Source organism: Notamacropus eugenii, chromosome 4, assembly GCF_028372415.1.
Source record: "Notamacropus eugenii isolate mMacEug1 chromosome 4, mMacEug1.pri_v2, whole genome shotgun sequence".
Taxonomy (NCBI): Eukaryota; Metazoa; Chordata; class Mammalia; order Diprotodontia; family Macropodidae; genus Notamacropus; species Notamacropus eugenii.
In genome coordinates, this window is record NC_092875.1 from 65,837,219 (window position 1) to 65,860,496 (window position 23,278).

The following is a 23,278-nucleotide window of genomic DNA, read 5'->3' on the forward strand; positions in this document are numbered from 1 at the left end:
CCGCACCATAATCACATTGGAAATTTTTGATTAGAAAACAAAATCTAAATGAGAAGTATGAATATTCATTAGGTGTGGAGATTAATATGCATAATTATGCAAATTAGACAGCAATTAAACACCAATTCTCTGGGGAAATGATTAACACAAAGGCACCGAAATAGAAGGATGTAATTTGAAAGAAGTTTCTGGTGAAATGAGCAGTGAGCAGTGCTGGGGAGACAGATCCAGTGTGTTCGCTCTGATAATCGGCTGCCAGGGGAGAAGAGGGCAGGGAGCTTTCTCTCCTTCCCCCAAAGCCCTGAGAAGCCCTGACCCAGCTGAACAATGAGAATCCAGAAGGGCACTTAAAGGGTTTGGCATCCTCACTTAATATAGATAAGGGCCTGAGGTCCCAAGTAGGGGTCACAGGGCAGCTCAGTGTGACCTTGGTCAGATCACTTTCCTGCCATGACCTTCCATTTGTTCATCTCTGAAATGGGCATATGATGCCCAGGTTATACCCTTAGGGCGAGGGATACATCTTCGCATGAAAAGGAAAAGGGGCTGATGTGTGTAACCTTGAACCCAGTAGCTAGAATGCCTCTTTGGCTGCCTGCTCCTTTCTCCAAACAGCCGTTACCATGTGTGCTGTGATAACAAGGGTTTGTCTCCCAGCAATTCTGAACCCCTCAGGACTGCCCACAGTCCCAACTGTGACCCCACCCTGGGAGAGTTTGGGAGGAGGGAGGGTGGTAGAGCCAGGCCTAGAACCATAGAGAGACTTCTCCTTTCCAGTTCTGATGACAGTCTCTGTTCCCTGTTCCAAGCACCATCCTGGTTCTGACCTTCCATATTCTTGTTCCAAAGGTCCTTGTAGCTCTGATGTCCCTTATTCTCTTTGCTCAGGCCCCTTTCAGCCCTTGCATTTAAGAGTTGTAAAGGTATCCTTAGGGAGAGGAATTGGGGGCTGTGGAGGAAGAAAAATGCTCAGGGTCCTTTCCTGAAAACAGACTCTTTCGAGAGGAGCAGGGTACCCAGGGTCTTGGGTGTTAGCCTTCAGCTTATCTCTGCCAAGTGCGGGGTGTGGTGGTAGCCGTGGTAAATGGTGGTGGGAGGCTGGGACCTGAAGACAGATTCTGAGCCAGCTAGGAAACAGAATTCTGCCCTCCCCCACTCCACACGCACATATGTGTGATATCTCTCTCCCTCCCTCTCTCCCTCCCTTTTCTCTTCCTATCTTTTTTTTTTCTTTTTCTCTTCCCCACACCCTTCTCTCTTCTTTAAACCCCACCACCGCTACATTTTCCATTGCTCATACCATGATTTGAAGCAGCACTTGTAGCTTCAAGACCAGTCAGGCCCATTTGTCTGACACTGGCATGTGCTGCCCCCCCCACCCCCACCAGGGGCAGAAACTCAAGAATTCTTGACCTAGAATTCTGTTGAAAATGTCCTTTGGTCTTTAGGCCTGGCTCAGCTGACAAGTACAGGTACAGAGACATGAAAGTAGCGGGGAAAGGTAAGCTTGGTTTGGCCTTCAGGCAGCCTGGGTTTGGGTCCACATTCTGCCCCTCATCTGCTGAAGCACCTGAGACAAACCACCTCCCCATGCTGGGCTACAATTTCCTCATCCCTGAAATGTCAGTGACAAATAGCACTCGTGACCTCATTGGAAGGTTGTAATCAAATCTCTTTACAAAGTGCTATGGGAGTGTCACCTGTCAGTGTCTAAGCCTCAGTATCCTCATCTGTGAAATAGAGAGAATAAGCCTTGCCAGACTGCCTTACCAGCTGTTGTAATCAGAATTCTTTGAAATCTGTTAAGCACTATAGAAATGCAGTCTGTCTTGAACCTCAGGGTCCTCATCTGTGAAATGGGGAGTTTAATTCTTGCTTTGCTGACCTCCCTAGCTGGGGTCTTAGAAGCACAGCTTACACAGTGATTTCAAAAGTGAGCTATCAATTTCTTTTTTAAAAATTACTGATTTTTTACATTACTTAAATTCTAAATATATTTTCTTCCTCAAGAACTATCCCCCAGAATGTAACAAGAAAAAAAAACTAGAAAAGGACAAGGAAGGGAAACAGGAAAACTAACCAACTTCTCAAGCAAATTTGGTTATAGACGGGATATTCCTGTCCCATAGTCTCCCACTTATGCAAAGAAAGAAAGCTGACATAGCTCTTCTTTGGGGTCATTATGATTTCACTGAGTTTTTTTCTTGTTATTTTCATTTCCACTGTAATCATTGTGTATAAATTTTTTCCTCTGGTTCTGCTTACTTGACTTTGTATCAGTTCATAGAAGTCTTCCTATGATTCTGTAATTTTCATATTCATTGCTTGTTAAGGTGTAATACTATTTCATTATATCCATACCCAGTAAGTTGTTTAGGCATTCCACAGTGGTTGGACATATACTTTGTTTCCATTTCTTTGCTACCATAAAAAATGGGAAGCTGTTGATTTCAATTCGATTTTCTTAAATGTTATTAAATAACTACTGTGTACTAAGCACCATGCCAGACTCCAGAGTGTTAAAGATGAAAGACAATCCTTGACTTCAAGGAGCTTATGCTCTACTGAGAGGATACGACAGTTAGACAAATAAAGATGGAGGAGTGGCAGCTCAGAGTTGAGCCTTAAAAGAAGGCAAAGTTACAGTTGAGGCAGAATAGTTTGGATGAACTCAGAGGGGTGGTGGATAGGGAGTATGGAGTCTGAGGAATGGCCAGTGGTCCAGTTTGGTTGGAACTGCCCTGGACGATCAGCTCTGCTTGTTATTGGGAATGTTGGAGGGTAGACGCAGGCCATATTAACAGTGGTAAGAGTGAGGAGGCAGTGCCTCAAGTCAGACCTTTGATACTGAGGATAACCCTTTTTCTCTCTTCCCCTTTGGTAGGTTTGGAGGAGAGAACAGGCTCTGGGTCATGGGGAGCAACAGGAGATCAAATCAATTCCTCATTCGACCAAGGAAGGGTAAGGTCATATCTGATATGATTCAGTTTCCCTGACTTCCATGTCAGCCAGCTTTCTCTTATCCTGTTTTTGAAAGGGCATGGACAAAAGACTCTGAACCTCCATCCCCATGGTCCCCTAAGACTCTGAGGGCTCATAACTTCCAGGCTTCTTCCACCCCAGCCTGTTTCTATGTGATCTGTGCCAGCCCACCTGACTGTTGGTCCTAATTCTAGCCATGCTTTTGAAGAAGTTGAACATGGTCCCAAACAGAACACATCCCCTAGGAGGTGGACAAGGGATTCTTCTGTTCAGTAGGCAGAAGGAAAAAGAGGCCAAAAGGATATTCAGTGACCTTACTCAAGGTCACTCAGCAGATGTTTGACAGATCTTAAGGCTAGCTCAGTATTCTTCCAACCTTATTCCCCCATTTTCTTTCAAAAAGGGAACACATTTTTTAAAAGACTAGGAAGATTTCACATAGTTAAACCAGGCAGACAGTCTGCTTAAGTGACTAGTCACTCTCAGCTTCCCCAAGTGTCTTTGGGACTGGCATTTGATGTAGGGACCGTACGTGAATCTTTCCATGTGAATCTCATGGAACCCTCTCTCCTTCCCTTATCTTCCCCACCCCAAACCAGGCTTACAGTGAAGGTTCTCACTACACAGAGCCCCGAGACCTTGCCTCTCACAATAACATATCTTCAACATCATTCCTGGGATCTGGACTCGTAGGTGAGTAGTCCTCCAGAGGGTGGCTGGGAAGGACTGGGGCCAGGAAGTTGGTCTACTTTGGGGGACAAGGGCAGTCCATAGTCAGGAATAGGAGTCACATCCTGACCAAGCTCATTTCAGAGATGTTACTTGTTTGTCTCTTTTCCTGGTCTATGAAGGGATCTTGACTTTGGTCAATCAGTCATTCCGCAGACATTTTCAGGGCACATACTCTTAAGATACTTGAGATTAGGGGCTGATTTATAGCCTTATTACTAGCCCAATCATTCATTCATTAAGAAACATTTATTAAATGTCTGTCCCATATAGAATATTGTGCTGGACACTGGGGGAAATAAAAAATTAAAACAAGATGTAGTGCTTGTGTGCTCATGGAATTCACAGTGTGCAAATGAGATGAAGAGAAATGAGATGTAGTATTCTACACCTGCTAAATGAACTGTAGGAGGTACAAATAAAATGATGTTTGAAGTTTGAGGGGGCTTAATTCAATCAGAAAAGGCTTCCTAGAGGAGGTGACATTGGAGATGGCCTTTAAAGGGTAAATAGGGATTCAACAGGTGCAGATTAGGGACAAGTATTCAAGGCATAGGAAATGCAGCACCAAAGTAACTGGAGAAACATTAATTGCTCATGGATAGGTCGAACCAATATAATAAAAATGATAGCACTGCCTAAATTATATATGCCTAAATTAAAATTTAAAACTTTTTTATTTATGCTTAAAACTTACTCTCTACTTTGTCATAGTCCCAAAAGATAATATTATAACTCTCAGAAAAATGATAAAATTCAATGGGAAAATAAGAATCACTAAGACCAGGAGACTTCATCATAGGCTCCCTCCCTAGCCCAGGTTCCACATATTCCTCCTTAGAAGGAAGTAGAGATGGGGTAACAGCTGGAGGCCAGTTGCAACAGGCTAGACACTGCACTGGGGACTGAACCCAGGGGTCCTGTCCCCCAAGCCTGAGTTTGACATAGCAATTCAGAGGCTTTGTCAGTCTGGGCAAGGATTTAATTCCACTCCGCTAGGGAGGTGACTGGGTCATGCCTGAGAGCCGATGTGTTGTCTTTCTCTCTGTCTTGGTTTCCTTCCTCCCTCCTCTCTTCTTCCCTCCCTTGCTAGTGTGTTCTTTGTAACTTTACTGGACATCAGTCACTGTTGGGAGTGGGAGGGAGCATTTATGTAGCACCGACTGTGTGTCAGGTACTGTGTTAAACACTCTATAAGTATTATCTCATTTGATCCTCAGAACAACTCTTCAAGGTAGGTGCCATTATGATCCTCATTTTACAGATGAGGAAACTGAGATAAATAGAGGTTATTAATAAGCAGCTTGTCCGGGGTCACACAGCTAGGAAGTGTCTGAGGTCAGATCTGAACTCAGGTCTTCTTGACGCCAGGCCCAGTGCTTGATCCACTGTAAAACCAGCTGTTTTCCATGAGGGTTGTTATCCAAGTGATATTTGCTCAGGTATAGTGGATTGGACTAGATGGAAACAAAAACATCTTGTCAACCAGAGTTCTCCAGAAGTGTAACGGGCAGTGTACTCTGGAGATATAGCGAGCTTCTTTTCACTGGACGTGTCCATGTGGAAGTGTGGTAGAAAGGACTGGTACTCACGGACAAATCCGATTAGACGCTCATTGAGGTTCCTGACAGTTCTGAGGGTCTCTGTGATTCACTTACCAGAGTCAGCTTCCATTTCTGGTTTCTCCTCCCTTCGTCCTGGGAGCCCCACTGAGAAACAGCTTCATTTCCCAAGCTTTGCCTGTGGTCTGAGTGGGGATAGAAACTCTCTTCCTGCAGCTGGAGAGAACCTTAGGTAGGCTCAGGGGACGAAGGTCCAGGAAACTTGCAAGCTTCTTTCAGGGTTTCCCCTGTCAGAATGGAGCCCCCATGGGCTTATCACTCACCCCTGAAGCAATCACACTTGCCCCACCTTTGTTCTCAGCCCTCCGAGTTGCCTCACATGTGGTTCCATCCCTCTTCTGTAGGTGCAAAGGCATTGATTCTGCCCTCTGTCTCCAGGGGACCTCTTATGGGACCATCAAACAATAGAGCTGGGAGGGCCCTTAGAACACAGAATATCAGAGCTAGGTGGGTCCTTAGGACTAAGGATGTCAGGGCTGAGAGGGCTTTTAGAACACAGAGCGTCAGAGCTGGGAGAATCTTAGAATACAGGATGTCAGGGCCTTGAGGGCCTTAGAGCACAGGATGTCAAGACTGAGAGAGCCTTAGAACATAGAATGTCAGGGTTTTGAGGGTCTTTAGAGCACAGGATTTCATAGCTGTGTGAAAAGACCAGCTCTTGAGTTAGAGGACCTGGATTTAAGTCTTTGTCTCCTTGGACAAGTCACTTTAACCTTCCTGGGCCTCAGTTTCCTCCTCCATAAAATAAGAGGGTTGGACAGTATGGACCCAGCAGTCCCTTCACATCATAAATTTTATTATCTTGATCCCTCATTTTAAAGATAAGGAAACTGAGGCACAGAGGTAATGGTGACTTTCCCAACGTAACTAGAAATCACCCACAGAGCAGCTCTTAGGCCACCAGGCCCTTTCCATTAAGGCTCTTTGGCACTGTTGGACTTCTCCTACACTGGCTGGAAGAGGGGGTAGAACCACCAGTTGGGCCCAAACAAGAGTTGAACCAGCGGAGCCCTTGGAATAGCAGTGGCTGCTGCTGCTGTGATGGCGACCAAGCTCCCAGGAGGTCCCCTTGAGGGAGTGTATTAATAAGTATAATGCAGTAATGATAATCACATCTAATAACACCATCCGTTCTGCCCCTCTTGGGAAGAGCTGGGGACTCACGGCGCCAGCACAGGATTGAAGGCCTCTCAGGGAGCAGCAGAGGTAGAGGTCAGACCCTGAAGGACCATAGCCCAGCCCCTGTCCTGGGCTCAGGGTCCAGCACCCTCCTAGCCCTGGCTTCGTTCTCTGCTGCATCATTTGATAGAAATCCTCGCATTTATGCAGCTTTTTTACATCTGTCGTCTGTCTGCCTCTGCCACAGCCCCTCACCCACTCATATCTTACAGAAGGGGAAACTGAGGTCTACAGAAGGAGAGAAGACTGTCAAGAGCTCTTTTTAAGTCAGCCACAGGCCAAGGGTTCATGTTTCCTGTTGTGAGACACTTGTTTGTCACAGCACACACTTCCTAGGTCTCCTGGGATAAACATGTCACTATTCTGGGCTGCTGTGAACCCTGTGTGTTCTGGAACAGTCCTTACCTTGGAACCAAGGGGCCTGGGTTCAGACTCAAGCTCGGTCATTTGTTAGGGAAAGGGAAAGATCTCAAAAGTTTTCAAAGGATCTAAGCATAGGGGACCTTAGAGGACTTTTAGACCAAATTCTCCCTCCTTCATTTTAGAAATAAGGAAATTGAGTCTCAGAAGTAGCTTGTCAAAGGTCTCACTGGGTATTAAGTGGCTGAACCAGTGCTTGGTAGCTCTTTGTCTATGAGCAGCTCTCTTCCTTTCTGAACCTCTGTCTCTAAAACAGCTCTCACACTACCTGCCTCACAGGGTCATTGTTATTAACTCAAAACCCTAAAGAAGTGAGAGCTTTGATCCTAAGGCTGCTCCAAATATAGTTGGTTGTTCAGTTTTTTAGTTATGTCTGATTTTTCATGACAGTTTTCTTGACAGGGATACTGGAGTGGTTTTTTTCCTTTTCCAGCTCATTTTACAGATGGTGAATTGACTTGCCCAGGGTCACATAGTTAGTAAGTGTCTAAGGCCAGATTTGAACTCAAAAAGAGGAGGCTTACTGACTCCAGGCTCAGTGCTCTGTCCACCTAGCTGCCCTGCTCTGACTATAGGATCACTGATTTTAATGTCACCTGTCTGGTCCCTGACAAGGCAAACAGAGAGAGATTTGCTTCTTCTTTTGGGGCCCCCAACTTATCCTCTGATCCCTTTGGTCCGCTTTCTTCCAGGGATCCTGCTGGGAAACCTCAGTGGAGACTGATTGGGAAGGAGCAGGATATGGGGCCCAGAAATTAGAGTGATGACAAGGGGCCACTTGTAGAGGAGTTTGCCAACCCCTGAGCAGAACCTCGTCTAGATTGATTATAGGTTTACTTGGACTGGATTGGATTCTGGGAGAGGGCAGACCTCAGCTCTTTCTTTGACAAGAATATTAACTCCCATGCTTTTCTCATGTACAGCCCCATGAGAGAAAGAGAACACTGATTGATATCTCCATTTCAGAGATGAGGAAACTGTTTCTCAGATAAGGGGCAGTGGTTTGCTTAGGATAATTTAGGTAGTACTTGTTAAGGCCCCACTTTGAACCAAGTGGGGCTTGGGAGAGGCTTGGTAGGTCAGGGCTGCCTCATAAAACCTAGCAGGACCCTAAGTATTGCCTTCTTCCCCTCCATCCCTGCTCCAGATTTCATCCCTACGAGGGTAATTGGGTTGTATCTGGTGACATCTTCAATACCAGCATGTGTATGGGCACACAGCTGACTTACGCAAGCTTTGGTCTCACTGTCCCCAAACACAGCCTGACCCAAACACACACATGTGTGCATGCACTGTGATGGGAATTTTTCTTCTTCAGAGAAAACCTGAATCCTTGAAATCTGTCCCCCGGATGGCGTCCCCTCCCCGGCGGCAGGAGGGTAGGGGGTGGGGAGGAGGGAATGGGACGCTTTAAACAGCAGGGAAACTGATAAACCATAACAGATTTCTTTCTAGTTAATTATTTCTAGTAATTAGCTTCTTTTCAGAGGCAGGTTTCTAATCTTGTGTGTATTGTGCAGAGCAACGAATAGGGTGCGTCCTGGACAATGGCTTAATCTGCCCATGAAGCCTGGGTTGTCAATAGTCACATCTTTACATCCTTTAAAAAAAAAATTATTAAGGAGAATGGCTATTTCTGTCTGGGTATGTGTCTCAGGCACTCCTTTCCTCCCTGAGCCGGGCACCAACTAATCGAATCCCTAAGCCCCTTCAGGCCTCTGCCGGCGCCACCTTTGCAGGCCTGGGGGCTCCCTGGAGGGTTCAGCCCAGCTCCCAGTGTACAAGTTCAGCTTATTGGAGTTCAGGACCCCAGAGAACAGAAAGGGGCAGGAGGAGGAGCCTGGGGAGGCCCCCGTGGACAGAGCCATTGGAGTCTATCTGTGTGTGGTATCCCCTCCCTCCTTCCCCAGGGTCCCAAGAGTCATGGCCACACCTGCTCTCCTGCTTCGGCAGATACGACCCACACAGCCTCACTGGGCCCTGTCATGTTTCTTAAGTCAGAAACTGAGTCAGGGGAGTGGGAGGGAAGACCAGAAAAGGAACGTAGCGATGATTGGATTTAGAATTGGGAGGGTTAGTGGATGTGGAGAAGGAGGAAGCCCTGAGAGGTTGGAACCTCTGGCCAAAGCACCTGGGCCTCTAATTCTGGACCCTCATTTTGTCCACTACATCATTGTGCCCCAGCTCCAGGTTGTTTGGGAGTGTTTTCTTGACATCTCTGACTGTCCAATACATGGGATCCATCTCCTTGAAGTCGAAAGAGCCCAGGAATAAGAGAGGGGATAAACATATTGTATCTACTGTGTGCCAGTTACTGCTAAATGCTTTACAAATACTATGTCATTTGGTCCTCAAAATTTCCATGCAAGGTAGGTGCTATTATCTCCATTTTTACAGTTAAGGAAACTGAGGCAAACAGGTTAAGTGACTTACTCAGGGTTAGTTAGTTGAAGTCACCTTTGAACTCAGGACTTCTTGATTCCTGGGCCCAGCACTCTCTCCACTGTTGCACCTAGCAACCTCAGAGTCAGAAGAGCTGTGTTCTAGTTCTGATGGTGCCATCAGCTCACTGTATGATTGAGTAAGGATGCAGTTGGTGGCATGGTCCATAGACCTTTTGACCTCAGACACTTACTAACTATGTGACCCTGGAGAAAGTCAATGTCACTTTATCCTGTTTGCCTCAGTTTCCTCATCTGTAAAATGAGCTGGAGAAGGAAATGGCAAACCACTCCAGTATCTTGGCCAAGAAAACCCCAAAGCGGGTCACAGAGTCTCTGAATGAACAACAACACAACTGAGTAAAACCCTTCCCCTCTTGGTTTCTTCATCTGCAAAATGGGTGGGACCAGAGGGAGTTTTGGAGGTACCTTTCCCAAAGATTTGATCTTGGAACATCTGCATTTCTCTCCCCAAGAGGTGGTTCATGGGATAGTAGATTGATTCAAAGTTGGAAAGAACCTTAGAGGCCAGCCGGGTCTTGAGCCTGTATTTTATAGAGGAAGAAAGTCCAAATAGATGAAGTGACTTGCCCACAGTCTCTCTAGCTAGGAGTTAGAGGTGGGGGTCTGACCTCAAATTCAGAGCTCTTCCCATTGTATACCCTAGCCTTTCTGAGGTGTGGTTACTGGGCCACTGTTCCAGAGGGAGATGCAGGCAGAAAGTTAGTCATTTTTCTGATGGAAAATGAGAACTAGGAAGTCAGGCTGTTGAGGTATTCCCAGCCTGTAAGAGTCTGTGGAGCTTGGGAGAAGACCTTTGAGGCAACAACGTGGAAGAGAAAACATTGCATTTGGAGTCAGAAACCTTGGGTTCTAATTCTGTCTCCGCTCACCTGTGAACCCACCTTCTCTGAGACAGTCATCTAGAGGGAGAGACAGGCTCTTGGTCCAGCTCTAAGATTCTGTGTTGGAGTTTTGCCTCTAATTAATTACTCGGTATGACCTTGGGCAGATCTCTTCCCTGGGCCTCAGTTGATCTGAGCCTCCAGCTTCCCTTTCCCCACTGTCCAGCTCCCCTTTTTGCTTTGACTTTCCCTGTTAGAGGATGAACTACTTGACATCTTGTTTTCTTAAATTTATTTCTTGTAGCAAGCTTTAGTACCTGGGACATAGTGTAAGTACTTAATAAATGGTCGATCTATCTAGCCAGCCATTGGACTCTCTATCTGTCTACTTCTATCCTTTAGCTAGATGGTGAAGTGTCTCCAGGCACAAGGCCTGGAGTCAGGAAGACCTGAGGTCAGATCTGTCCTCAGACACAAATTAGCTGTATGACCCTGGACAAGTCACTTTAACCTTGTTTACCTCAGCTTCCCCATCTGTCAAATGAACCGGAAAGGAAATGGCAAACTACCCAGTATCTTTGCCAAGAAAACCCCAAATGGGGTCATGAAAAGTTGAACATGCCCAAAATGACTCAACAACAAAAATCTCTATTTCTCCCTCCTTCTGTCCCTTCTAGCTCTTATATCTTTCTCTTTCTTTTCTCCATTCTCTGAAGAAACAGCCAAGCCAGGCTTGGTCATTTTCTTTAAGTCAGTCAATTGGCCAACATTTAGGAAGTGCCTCCTGTTTGCCAGCCATCGTGCAAGACTTCAGCAAGGATACTAGCAAAGAATCCTGTCATGACTCTGAGATCAAGGAGAGAGTCTTCTGTGTCTTGTTGCCCAGTGGGTGGTTAGTTCACCCCTGAAGCTTTTTATACCAGGGTGTAAGAGGCTATCCCTTTATGGGGAGGGCAGTTTATAGGAGAATTCTTGCTTCCTGGGACACTTCCATTTGATGGTGTCCCTTCCCTAACTTCCCCTGCCTGGGACTCTGAAAGCACAGAACCATAGAATGTCAGAGCTAGAAGGAATTTTGAAACATAGAATTCTGAGTTTAGAGGGACCCGAATCATAGTGTGTCAGAGTTGGCAAGGACCCTAGAGCATAGAAAATAGACATGCAGCATAATGGATAACTTAAGATACCGAGATTCAGATGTAACTTTAGACACCTACTAGCTGTGTGAAGGTGATGTAGTCCTTTGATCTCTCAGAATCAGTTTCCTCATCTATAAAATGGGGATATTACTTGATAATACCTCATAAAGATGGTGCTTTGCAAACCTTAGACAAAGATCTTTTGAATTGCAAATTATTACTGCCTATGAGAAGCCTTGTGGTAAGGTGGGAAAATAAAAGGATCTGAATTCAAATTCCCTTTTCTGACACTTAACTACTGGTGGGACTTTGAACAGGTCACTAACCTTTATTGGGCTCAATTGTCTGTTAAGGGGGCTGGGGTGGACCCTTTCAGTTCTTATCTCTGAGCATTTGGAGCAATACTGCTGCTGTTCCTGGGCCCAACATGGCCTGTCAGAGCTGGATGGAGCCCTGAGAGGTGGGGCTGGTACTGGCAGTGGTGGAAGTGTGGTGCCTTAGGAGCACATGGCAACCTGGGATGGGTTGTCTTTGTCTCAGAGCAACCCTAGGCACCCCCGTTAGACAGAGAAGTAAAAGGTCACAATGGACAGCATCATAGGTTCCACACACTTCCCAAAACTGAGGCCCCACAATATTAAGCAGCTAGCCCATGGGCTCACACAGCAGAAGGAAGATTGGAATGTTGTTCCCCTGACTCCCAAATCTTATATTCTTTCCCCTCTACTAAGAGGATGGGGGCAGGGATTGGCTTTCAGAGAAAGATCATATCAGTGGTAGTGGTTTATGGGTGCCAGAACCAAGCCCAGCACCCCACCCAGGAACCAGGCCGGGCTCGGGTTCAGGGTACAGAGCTGTACGGTAAGGCTGTGGTGGCGGCATGTGTCTGACACCAGGTCAGCAGAGGAATCATAAACTGAGTTCCCAGTAATCCATTCTGCCCCCCACAACCCGGCACCCCCCCCACTTCCCCGAGCCACTTAAAAATGCAAATCTGCCCAGTCAGTTTTAAACACTCCATCGACTTCCAGCTTTCGAAACGGTAAAAACAAATTTGCTTCCCACACGGTATCAGGGGGTGTGTTATTGTTGAAGAAGTAGGGGATCGGTTCCTCTCCCCTCCCCCTCCTTCTGCCCCCTCCCCTCCCACCACCCCTGGCTAAGGCCCAAGTCCATTAGGCTCTTGGGAATAAAGATAAGATAAGGTCCCTGATGGCTTTATTTCTTTATTATTTTACTTGCGTTTGGTCCTTACTTCCTGATGGAGGCAGCTCTGTACCCTCCACACGGTGCCTCTGATGTTTGAGGGGGGGAGGGGGGATGGCTAGACTGAGACAAGTAGACCAGAAGAGTAGGTTGAGTGCATCACTGCCCAAAGGCCATGGTTTAAAAAAACAACAAAAAACTGCTGATTATTCTGAACGATGTTGTCATCAATATTAGTTAATTTTGGGGGGATGAGATTTTTTTGGTAGAGAGAACTCCCAGGTAGGAAACTCCCTCCACTAGAGCATATTGGCACTAAATCAGCAACCTCTCCTTAGTTACCCGGGACAGGAGCCCTAGCACCAAAGTCAGAAGAGCTGGGTTCCTCTAACCTCTGACAACCTTAGTGATACTAAGCAGGTTAAAGAACTGCTCTGGGCCTCAGTTTCCTCATGTGCAAAATAATGGGATTGGCCAAGAGTGGTGGCATGTACCTCTGGGATCGTTGCTGGTGTGTAGGCTGAGGCTGGTGGGATCCCTTGAGATGGGGAGAGTCTCCACTAATATGGTGAAGGCCCCCCCACCAGGGTGAGAGGGCCAGTCTACCTAACAGCCAGCCCAGGGTCCCAGAATAGATGTCAAAGGCATGACTTAAACACAAGATTGGCTCTAGCCTGCACTCATGCTGTCATTATTAATACTAATAATTCACATTAATACATTTGACTCGATACAGTCCCGTTGTACATGGTGTTGGTGTTGATCTGTTCATTTTACCGATAGCCAAAGTGAGGTTAGGGGTAGCCAGGTAGTTCAGTGAATAGAGCCCCAGGCCTGGGATGATCTGAGTTCAAATGTGGCCTCAGACACTTCCTAGCTGTATGATCCTGGGCAAGTCACTTAACCCCTGTTTGTCTCAGTTTCTCCTTTGTAAAATGGGGTCATCTGGGAGAAGGAAATGGCCACCTCCTCTGATATCTTTGCTGTAGAGTTGGAAACACCTGAACAACAACATACTAAGGCTCAAAGAACAGGAACGTCTTGCTCAGACTGATCATCCAAGCTCATGCACTGATCCTGGAGGACATACTCTTGGCTCCTGCCTCCCAGGGCTGTTTAGGAAAAGCATTTTGGGAACCCTAAAGCAACTCATTGTGATAGTGAGTGTAGCCTGCTTTCCCCAGCACCATACTGTACAAGCAGCTCCTTTAAGCATTGCTTAGAAGGCATTTGATGGGTGACTCTGTCCCATATGGATCTGTGAGCCTCTCTCCAGGATAGCCTCTACCTCTCTTTGCTGCTGCCCTCCTTCCCCAAGTCCAAATTCCATCCCCTCTGCCAGCTCCAGCTATCTCAGAACCTTTCCTCCCTCGTCCTGCAGGGAGAAAGGAGAACTCCTCTGACACAGTGTAGTAGTGCTAGGAATGTGACTTAACCCCACATCCAGGGGGTCATGTGACACGGGAGAAAAGGGTGAATTTGAGGTGAAGGGATCTGGGGTTGAATCCTACCTGCCTTTATGACTTTGGGCAATCGCCAGACCTTTCTGGGTCCCTCTCATCTTCCCCTGCTTTTCTCCTTGGCCCTGTAAAATAATCCCTGTCCCACTGGGAAGGAGTTAGCCTTGGAAGGACAGGATGTTTGGCTGCCTTGTGAGGTAGTGAGCTTCCTGTCATTGAGAGTGGTCGAGCAGAACATGGGGGACCACCTTTCAAGGAGGTTTTTGAAGGGATTCCTCCACTACATGGCAGGCTGGATGGCATGACTACTCATTCTGGTCTGTGGTCTGACTTAGCCTGTCTCTGACATCCCAGTTTCATGTTAGGGGTCCTATGACCCGCCCTGTGTTCTGAGCATCAAAGACCATCCAGCTTCTTCCTCTTCTCTTGGAGGGAGCTCATAGTTTGCCAGTGCAGGTGGAGATTTAGGACCTGAGCCATTGGTCCCTGAACAGAGATGACCAGACTTCAGCCAGTTACTTCCTTTCCTCCATTGGTCAGGGCTTGGGGGAGGCAGAAAGCCTCCTGGGGCTCCGAGGAAGATCTCAAGCCCCAGATGGCTGAACTGTCAATGGGGGAGTGGGCAGGAACAGGGGGCTCAGGGATGCTTTTGCAGCTCGATTTCCAACATCTATCAGACTCTGGACTAGGGAAAGAACCCCTTCTTCCAACTCCCTCAGCTAATTGACTGGGAAATTAGCCCTGGTTTCACAGGATCTGAGATGTTCTTCGGTCTAGTTTCAGGAGCCTCTGTCCTCCGCCCAGGATGGCACACCTGGGTATCCATGAGAAGAACTCAGAGTAGATGTGGGAGTCATGGGAGCTTCCTCCCCTAGCTCTTGCTTCCCTTCGTCTCTTCCCCCGCCTCTCCTGGCTTTCCTGGCTCCATCTTCCCTTTTTCCTCAATATCCTCTTTTCTCCCACATCTACCTCTTTCTCTCCCTCTCTTCTCTCTGCCCCTTCTTTCTTCTCCCATCTCTCACTTCCCTTTATCCTCTTACCCCCCACTTCTCCCCTTTTCCCCCTCTTCCTCTCTACTCTCACAAGGTCTTCTCTTCCCCTTTTCCTTTTTAGCACCACCTCCCCTCAATTTTCTGAAGCCCATTCAAACTGAAAAAGGGAGATGAAACCAAGTAGCGTAGATTGAAAACAGGAGTCCTGGCCGCCCTGTGAGTAAGGGGGAGGGGCTCCCCATCCCCCTCCAAGCACCACCCAGCACCAAAGGACTACCTACCAGTCCAGTGCTTTACCACCCCAGGGGCCCCAGCCAGGAGGTTTTGTCCTGGGGGTTGTGGTACAGGAGCTCCATCATTAGGGAACCTTCTCTCTTTCTCTCCCTCCTCCCCCCAGGCAAATCACCCAATTCCAAGAGGAAGGGCCTTCAGTAGCCTTTCTAGTGCTACTTATATCTGTGAAAACAATTCCTAATAAGAACTCATCTACCTTTTGCTTCAGGCCTTTCCACGAGGAATGACCCTTCGCCCACTGAGTTAGACACATCGCACTTGGGAGAGAGCTGAGCGTAGGAAGCTTTTCTCTATGCCAAGCTAAATGTCAGCTTCTGGTTCTGCCCTCTGGGGTCAAGCCTTCCATGTGACAGCTTCGTTCCCCTTCTCTCATGTCACCTCTTTTCCAGGTGAAACTTCTCCAAGGTCTTCTGTTGATCCTCATGTGTCCCAGTCTTGGCCCATTTGTCTGGGTTGCCTCCTTTTGGACAATCTCTTGCTGACAATGTCCATCTTAGAATGTGGTCTGACTAGGGTCGAGGACCCCAGGCCTGTTATCTCCCTAGTCCTGGAAACCACCATCCTTCTTTAACAAAAACTAAGCTTGACTTTTCAAGCTTACAGACCACTGAACTCCCTGACCTTTGACATGGATGGTCTCTTCTCTGCCCTGACTTCCCATTTTCTGTGTCATGTCTTTGACAGCCATCTCAATTGGTGAGTCGCCTTGGTATACATGTTAGTCTTTTTAAACACTCTACACATACCCCTTTTCTTCTCATCTCAATTATCTCCCTTCACGTCTTGCTTCAGAATTTCATTCTGTAGTTTCCCTCCCATTCTTTTTGCATTGACTTCTTTCCCCCCCAAAATTTCAGTCTGTGTGGGATCCAGACACTCATGGAACCTCCTAAAACCTATGCTCCTCAAATCAAAGATGACTGAGATGGCCCCCAGTAGGCCCATCTTTTCCACATCCCAGGGACCAGTTCTTAGTAGGTCAGAATCAGGTCCAAAATCCCAGTTCCCTTTCTTATTTCCTCTACCTTTTGAAGAATGAAATTCTCATTAATGCGAACTAAGAAATCATTAGTCACTCTGCTTTGGGCCCTAACAAATGTCCAGGTAATTGGAAGTCCCTCCATCACTACTCTATGGTAGGCTTACAGAAAGGTACCTAAACTCCTCCCTTCCTGCCTAGGTGGTCTGTAATATATTCCAATGGTAAGATCACTTGTGAATCTGCCTCTCTTGGTCTGCACTCAGTGTTCTCCACCTTGTTCCTGGCATTTGAGTCCTTTCTTGGATGTGTCTTTTTATAGTATAATGTTCCTCTTCCTCTGTGTGCCCATCCTGTCCTCTCTTACCTGTCCTGTACCTGCTGAATAAGGGTGAGGGGTGTGTATATCTGTTTGTGTGTGTGTGTCTGTGTGCGCGCATCTGTGTCTGTCTGTTTGTCTGTGTGTCTGTTTTCTAACCTGTTGCTGCTGATTTCCCACTTTGGTTTGTATCTTCAGATAATAGGTTGCCATGGCCACAAGTCCTCATTGACAGTTTGAAAAGAGAAGGAGGTATATAGGGGATATAGAATGGGACCCCAGCTGGTTCTGCCTTTCCTCCACCTTCTCCATCCTGTACCTTAAAACACAGAGCTTCATGCAGAGCTAAGAGACCCTTAAAACACAGAATGCTAGAGCTTAGAGAACCCTTCAGTGTCAGAGCTGGGAGGGCCCTTGGGACATGGAAGAAGATTTTGAAGTTATCTTGTCTAGTCTCTCCTCATTTGACAGAATGGGATGCTTAAAGTCCAGAGAGGGGCTGTGATTTTGTGTGACTCATGGGAGCATCAGTGGCAAATCTGAGACTAAAGCGGGGGGGGGGGGGGGGGGGGGGTTCCTGATATCTGTTGTAAGGTGGCATCTGCTTCTTACCCTGGGCTTGAGGTGGTGGACTATAAGCCATTTGTGTAACAGTGGAGAGACAGAGACCAGCCACTGATGCTCCCTTGGGGTGGGAAGGCCCAGCCAGGTGAGTCCTTATCCTGGTCATGAGCTTCCTCTAGAACTAAGAAGGGTTGTCTCAACTTGGCCTGCCTTGTCATAACCAGGTGGCCTAGTCCTGTGTGCTAATATTCACGTGAAAATTTGCTTCTTCTACTCTAGGGAAGAACAGCGAGAGAACCTCTTACTCAGCCTTTGGGAGAGACCCTGGGATGCCAGTGCTAAGTCAGGTAATAGCAGGAGAAGAAACATTGGATGGGAATTGTTTGGTGATAGGTGTGGGCAGAAGGGCTTCTCTTAGGGGTAACCATAAAGGGGAGGTTCCTGTATATGGAGTCCTGCACAGCACAGGATGAGAGGAAGACAGTTTGAAAATTGGGCTCAGAGCTTGTGGGCTGACCCCTTTATTCCCTCCCCCCAGAATGGGCTGCTGGTCCTGAGGCTGTCAGTGCTGTGTAGTGAAGCAGGTAGTGGCCTGGGGTAGACGAAGGAGAAGGACCGGTCAGGCCCTGCCTCCTTCAGGAAGTCCAGCTTCCTTCCTCTTTGGGGCTAGGACTAGTAGCCCTGGGCCTCTTGGCTTCGGAAACAGCTCGGATTCAGATTTTCCAGGACTTTGGGGAGGGAGAGAATGATCATTCCTCCTGTTTTCTGGATTCTTCCCAGAAGTTGAGCAGTCCAACATGGAGCTTGGAATAGAAGTAAGGAAGAGTAGAGGTGAGGGGGTCCCTGGGATACCCAGAGTGCTGCTCGGGCTGGCCTGGGGATCCAGTGGCTATGTTCCTCAAATCAAGAGCCCTTGGACAAGGAACATGAGAGTTTGCCAGGTTTTTAAAATGACCTCCTTAAAGTGATTTGCCACACTTAGAATATAGAATATGAGAGTGGAAAGGATATTAGTTCATGCACTGGGAGGGACCTATCATTGGACACAGTGTCAGGGCTGGGAGGGCCCTGAGAACATAGGATGTCAGAGCTGGGAAGGTGCTTAGAACACAGGATGTCAGAGCTGGGAGGAATCTTAACTTCTAGAACAAAGAATGTTGAAGCCGGAAGGAAACTTACAAGAGAGAAACAAATATTAGAACTGAAAATGGCCACTGAACACAGTATCGGAAGAAGACTGGATTCCTGGAGATTTGAAAGTCGGCAGATGGGGGTGGAACATAAGGGACTCGTCCAAGCAGCAGCAACCAAGGGCACCTCTCGGGGCCATTCCCCTTGGCCCAACTTGGCTCTTGGCAGGGTGTGGTTTGGGTAGCTCTTTCTCTCCCTCTTTCCCTTTTTTTTTAAAGCCCATGTTTTAATTTTGCACAAATTTGTCATAATTTCCTCTTCTCTGAACGGAGAATGTTTCCTTTTGCTACACCAGCTGCGCTGGCTCCAGGGCTGGCCGCGGTGAATTTAATTTACCACCGAAGCTGTGAAAATAGCAGCGGGACAGGTGCCAAAGGCCCACGAGGGGGGATTTTTTATTTTTAATGTTGTCATTTGGCAGAGGTTTGAATTTGGGGGCTGGGGAAGGGCTGGATAGCAGGGAGATCTTCTCCTTCCCCCCAAAAAAGGATGGGAAAGCACCCTGGTACCACTTCAGAACCTGGAGCCATGGGGTTTTGCATTCATGGTCCTTTGCGGTTGTCCAGAACATCATTGCTTATGTCATTATTTTTAAGAGTACCAATAATAATGTTATTTTAAGGTTTAGTAGATCACTTGCCTTGAACCCTAGAAGACCTGCGTTCAAATCCTGCCTCTGACGCCTGCTGGCTGCATGTCCCCACCCAACTCACTTAACCCCTCAGTGCTCCAGGCAACTAAGACAATTAAGTTTCTTTTCAGTTTTTATTTGTTTTTTAAAATTATTTTCCCCAAGTACATGTAAAAACAGTTTTAACATTCTTTTCTTCAAATTTTGAGTTCTAAGCTCTCTCCTTCCGTCTTCCATCCTTGAGAAGACAAGCAATTTGAAATAGGTTATATATATGCAGTAAAGAGGTGCCAATTGGCATCAGTAGAGGGAATGTCCTCACCCTGAATTTATTTGCACTAGATGAAATCATGGTTCCAGTCCCTGTCCCTAACAGTTATATTGATAAATAAGTAAAGATGATGTGGCAAAGTAGAATCCAGTGCTAAGCCTGGAGTCAGGAACCTAGGTTCAGATCCTCCCCCTCCCCCAGTGACCTGGGTACCTCAGGTCCAGGGAAAAGAGAACTTGAACAAGAGTTAGAGGATCTGCTTCTGCTTTGGTCTTCCCAATGAAGAGCTCGTTGGTGTGACCCTGGACCTCTTTAAGATGAGGAGGGTTGAATTTGTTCTAGAACTATGAGCCAGGATCATAGACCTGCATCATGGGAGGGGACTCCCATACTGGGATTTTCTCACTCGAATAAAATGGTGGATCTTCCCTGTGTTCCCATAACTAGGCAGCAGCATGGGTTAGTGGAGAGAACATCAGAGTGAGAATTGTAGTCAGAAGACCTCCCCCACTTCGGGCTTGGGAGCCCCAGCTTTACTCTTATGCCTCTTTGGCCTTAGACAAATCCTTGTCTCTGGAGCCTCAGTTTGCCCATCTATAAAATAAAGAGGTTGAACTGAATCAGGCCTTCTGCACCTTTTCTGATTGGTAGACCCCTTTGGCAGCAGTCAGCCTGGCAAAACCTACAAACCTCTTCTCAGAATCATGACTTTAACTGCATAAAATAAAATAATCATGGACTCCATTTCTATAGCACTTTGAGAGTTACAAGAGGCTTTCTTCTTATTTCATGTCCGTGGAGGGAGGCAGGGCAACTGTTTTATCTAAGTGCTCTTACAGACTTGAAAGTGCTGTGTAAGAATTTTTTATTTGTATCAACCCCATTATATGGGTGAAAAACTGAGGCTTAGGGGCAGGTTCTAACTCACCTGAGCTCTCAGGGCCAGGATTCAAAGCCCTGCCTCCTGGCTCCCATCTCAATATCCTTTCCAATATGCCGACCTCTGTCATCTCTTTCAAATGCTAGAGAAAATGGTCCCCTCAGCTGTTGCCAAAACAAGGACTCGGAAAGTCCAAGTGACTGGCCAAGGCTGCAGTGAGGACGCAGGTCTCCTGCTTCCTGGCTCAGGCTTAGGGAACTTCCCCAAGCAACATCTGTCACTCCACCTCCTGGGAGTCCAGGATCCAAGCCGACTGCAGTGACCCTCTTGGCTCCTTTTCCTGCTTGAGGAGGCTGTGCTGTGACAGTGAACACGATTTGAACTCACATTCTAAGATTGCCATGTTGTACTATCCCCCAGAGTCCAGAATCCAGCCTGTGTGCTGCCAGATGACAGGCTTGTTGGGGGTGATCTGTGCATGCTTGGCACGGGGGTTTGTGCTACGGCCCAGAGGTTGGGGCTGCCCTGGGAAATGGGGGCTGGGCGTCTGATGGCTCTTTTCCCTTGTAGGCTGGCTTCCTGCCCAGTGAGCTGGGAATCAGCAGCCCAAGCACGCTGTCCCCCACGGGGGTCAAGGGAGGTTCACAGTATTACTCGTATCCCAACAACCCTCGACGGAGGGCAGCCGACGGCAACCTTGGTGAGTGGCGTTGTGGGAGGGACATCTTACTTGCTGATCTCCCAGGCAGCAAACCTTCCCTGAGTTCCCTACATCTCCCAGACCTGTCCTGGGCTGGGCTAAGAAAGAAGAGTCTCTTACCTTTGAGGGGGAGGTCAGAGCTGGACAGGTCCTTAGGACATGTCATCAAATAAAAGAACTGAGTGAGACCTCAGAACATACAACATAGAATGGCACGGATCTTGAGCTGAGTCTTGAAGGAAACCAAGGATTCCAACAGGTAGAGGTGAAGAGAGAGAGCATGTTAGACATGGGGGAATGGCCAGTACAAAGGTATGGAGGTGGAAGATGAGGGACCCGTGGAGGAACAGTAAGGAGACAGTATCCCTAGATTGTGGAGTGTGTAAAGAATAAGGAAAGCTAGAAGAGTAGGATCAGGCAGGTTGTGAGCACTTTGAGGACCCAGAAGCGTTTCTCTTTGCTCCCAAGGCTCTTGGAAGCTGCTGGAGTTTACTGAGTAGGGAGGTGACCTGGTCAGCCCCGGACTTTAGGTGAATTACTTCAAGTGGAAGTAGGCAGGCCGACCCAAAGGCTATTGTACTAGTCCAAAGGAGACATGCTAAGGTGGGTAGTGAGGAGGGAGAAATGACAAGGTTGGCCAATCGATGGGATGTGTGGGGGAGAATGAGGAGTGACGGGGATGAGCCAAGCTTGTCAGCCTGAGTGACTCAGCACAGTAACAGGGAGAAGGTTCAGCAGGGGCCTGGGGTCAAGGGGAAGATGCTGAGCAGCGATGCTGCAACGTCCAATAAGCGGTTGATGATGTGGCAGGCAGTGTAGCCATTGATGTGGGAGTCGTTTGCATGGAGATCTTAAGAGGACTCGATGGAATTAGAATGTTGGAGCTAACAGACCATAGAAGCCGTCTTGGATTGTTTTACCTTGTTTTACAGATGAGGAGACTTGAGATCATACCAGCGGCATTGTCAGGACCAGACCTGATGAGAATATCTGATATCTGAGAGCTTGAAAATTTGCAGAAACACTTTATGTACATTCTAGTTTGAGTCTTGCTACAATTCTGTGGAGTCTTGCCACTTTGGGTAGTGTCATGATCAGCCCATTTTACAGAGAACATTGAGACTCCTTGTGGTGACATGACTTAACTGAGGTCTCATAAACAATAAGTGTCACGGGGGGGCAAGGCCAGCCCTCTGCCTTTTGGGTTACTGTGATCCTGGCCTCCTGACTTCAGAACTTCAGGGCTTCCTCTGTCCAGTGCTCCTGAAGGGTAGTACTTGCCCAGGAAACAGACTAAGCTCCACGAGGGCCACTTGGGTATTTTTTTCTTTTTTAAACTTCCTTTTTAATTTTTAAAATCTTATCTATAATTTTGTTTTTACATCACCAGCTTTAGGTGGCCTAGAGGATAGAACTCTGAGCCCAGGATTCAAATCTAGACTCAAACACTTCCCTGGGCAAGTCATCCAACCTCCGTCTGTTTCCTCATCTGTCAATAGCCCTCGCGTCCCAGGGTTATTACAGGGACCCAGCAAGACCTTGTCGGCAAACCTTAAAGCACCAAGCTAACGAGCTTATTGTTGTTATCAGTTTATTACTTCCAGAAAGCCAGCCTTTTAAAGAAGAATGTAAAATAAAGAGATGAATAGGGAAAGGCAGTTGGACCAAAACTAACCCATAACAAGCCTTCACTCAGAACTGTGCTGGACAGTGATCCGCAAATAGAAATGAAATGGTTCCTGCCCTCAGATAGCTCACATTTGATCAGAGGAAATAGTAGATCTCTCTCTCTCTCTCTCTCTCTCTCTCTCTCTCTCTCTCTCTCTCTCTCTCTCTCTCTCTCTCTCTCTCTCTCCCCCCCCCCCTCTCTCCCCCTCTCCCTCTCCCTTTCCCTCTCCCTCTTTCCCTCTCTCTCTCTCCCTCCCCCTCTGTCTCCCTCTCTCCCCCTCCCCCCCTTTCTTTCTTTCTCTTTCTCACTCTCTTCCTCTACTCTTCTTTCCCTTTCTCACACACTCACTCACACACTAATTACAAGGTACTTGTGAGGAGGAAAGCAGCTGCAAAAGAAATCAGGGAAGGTTTCATTGAGAAGGTGGCACTAGAGTCAAGGGGCAGCTAGGTGGTGCAGTGGATAGAGCACCAGTGCAGGAGTCAGGAGGACCTGAGTTTAGATCTCACCTCAGACACTTGACACTCACTAGCTGTGTGACCTTGGGCAAGTCACGTGACCCCAATTGCCTCATCCTGGGTCATCTCCAGTGAATATCTGGTCACTGGATTCAGATGGCTCTGGAGGAGAAGTGAGGCTGGTGACCTGCACAGCCCTCCCTCACTCAAAAATAACAAAGTCAAGTGCAAGTCATGTCATTATTTCTCTGATGGCATGGTCTTGTTCGGCAACGAAGAATGAACACACACTAGAGTCAAGTGTATG

At 47.3% G+C, this 23,278-nt stretch overlaps 1 protein-coding gene across 12 annotated transcripts in view; it reads left to right on the plus strand.

The window, feature by feature from the left end:
- Window positions 1-23,278, plus strand: part of TCF3 (transcription factor 3) — a 97,391-nt gene that overhangs the window by 40,824 nt on the left and 33,289 nt on the right. For all 12 annotated transcript variants that reach the window (XM_072601551.1, XM_072601545.1, XM_072601552.1 and 9 more), the window contains 4 exons: window positions 2,885-2,961; window positions 3,582-3,675; window positions 17,451-17,518; window positions 20,715-20,844. In XM_072601551.1, coding sequence (XP_072457652.1) covers window positions 2,885-2,961; window positions 3,582-3,675; window positions 17,451-17,518; window positions 20,715-20,844 — 369 coding nt within the window. The remainder of the gene's footprint in view (window positions 1-2,884; window positions 2,962-3,581; window positions 3,676-17,450; window positions 17,519-20,714; window positions 20,845-23,278) is intronic.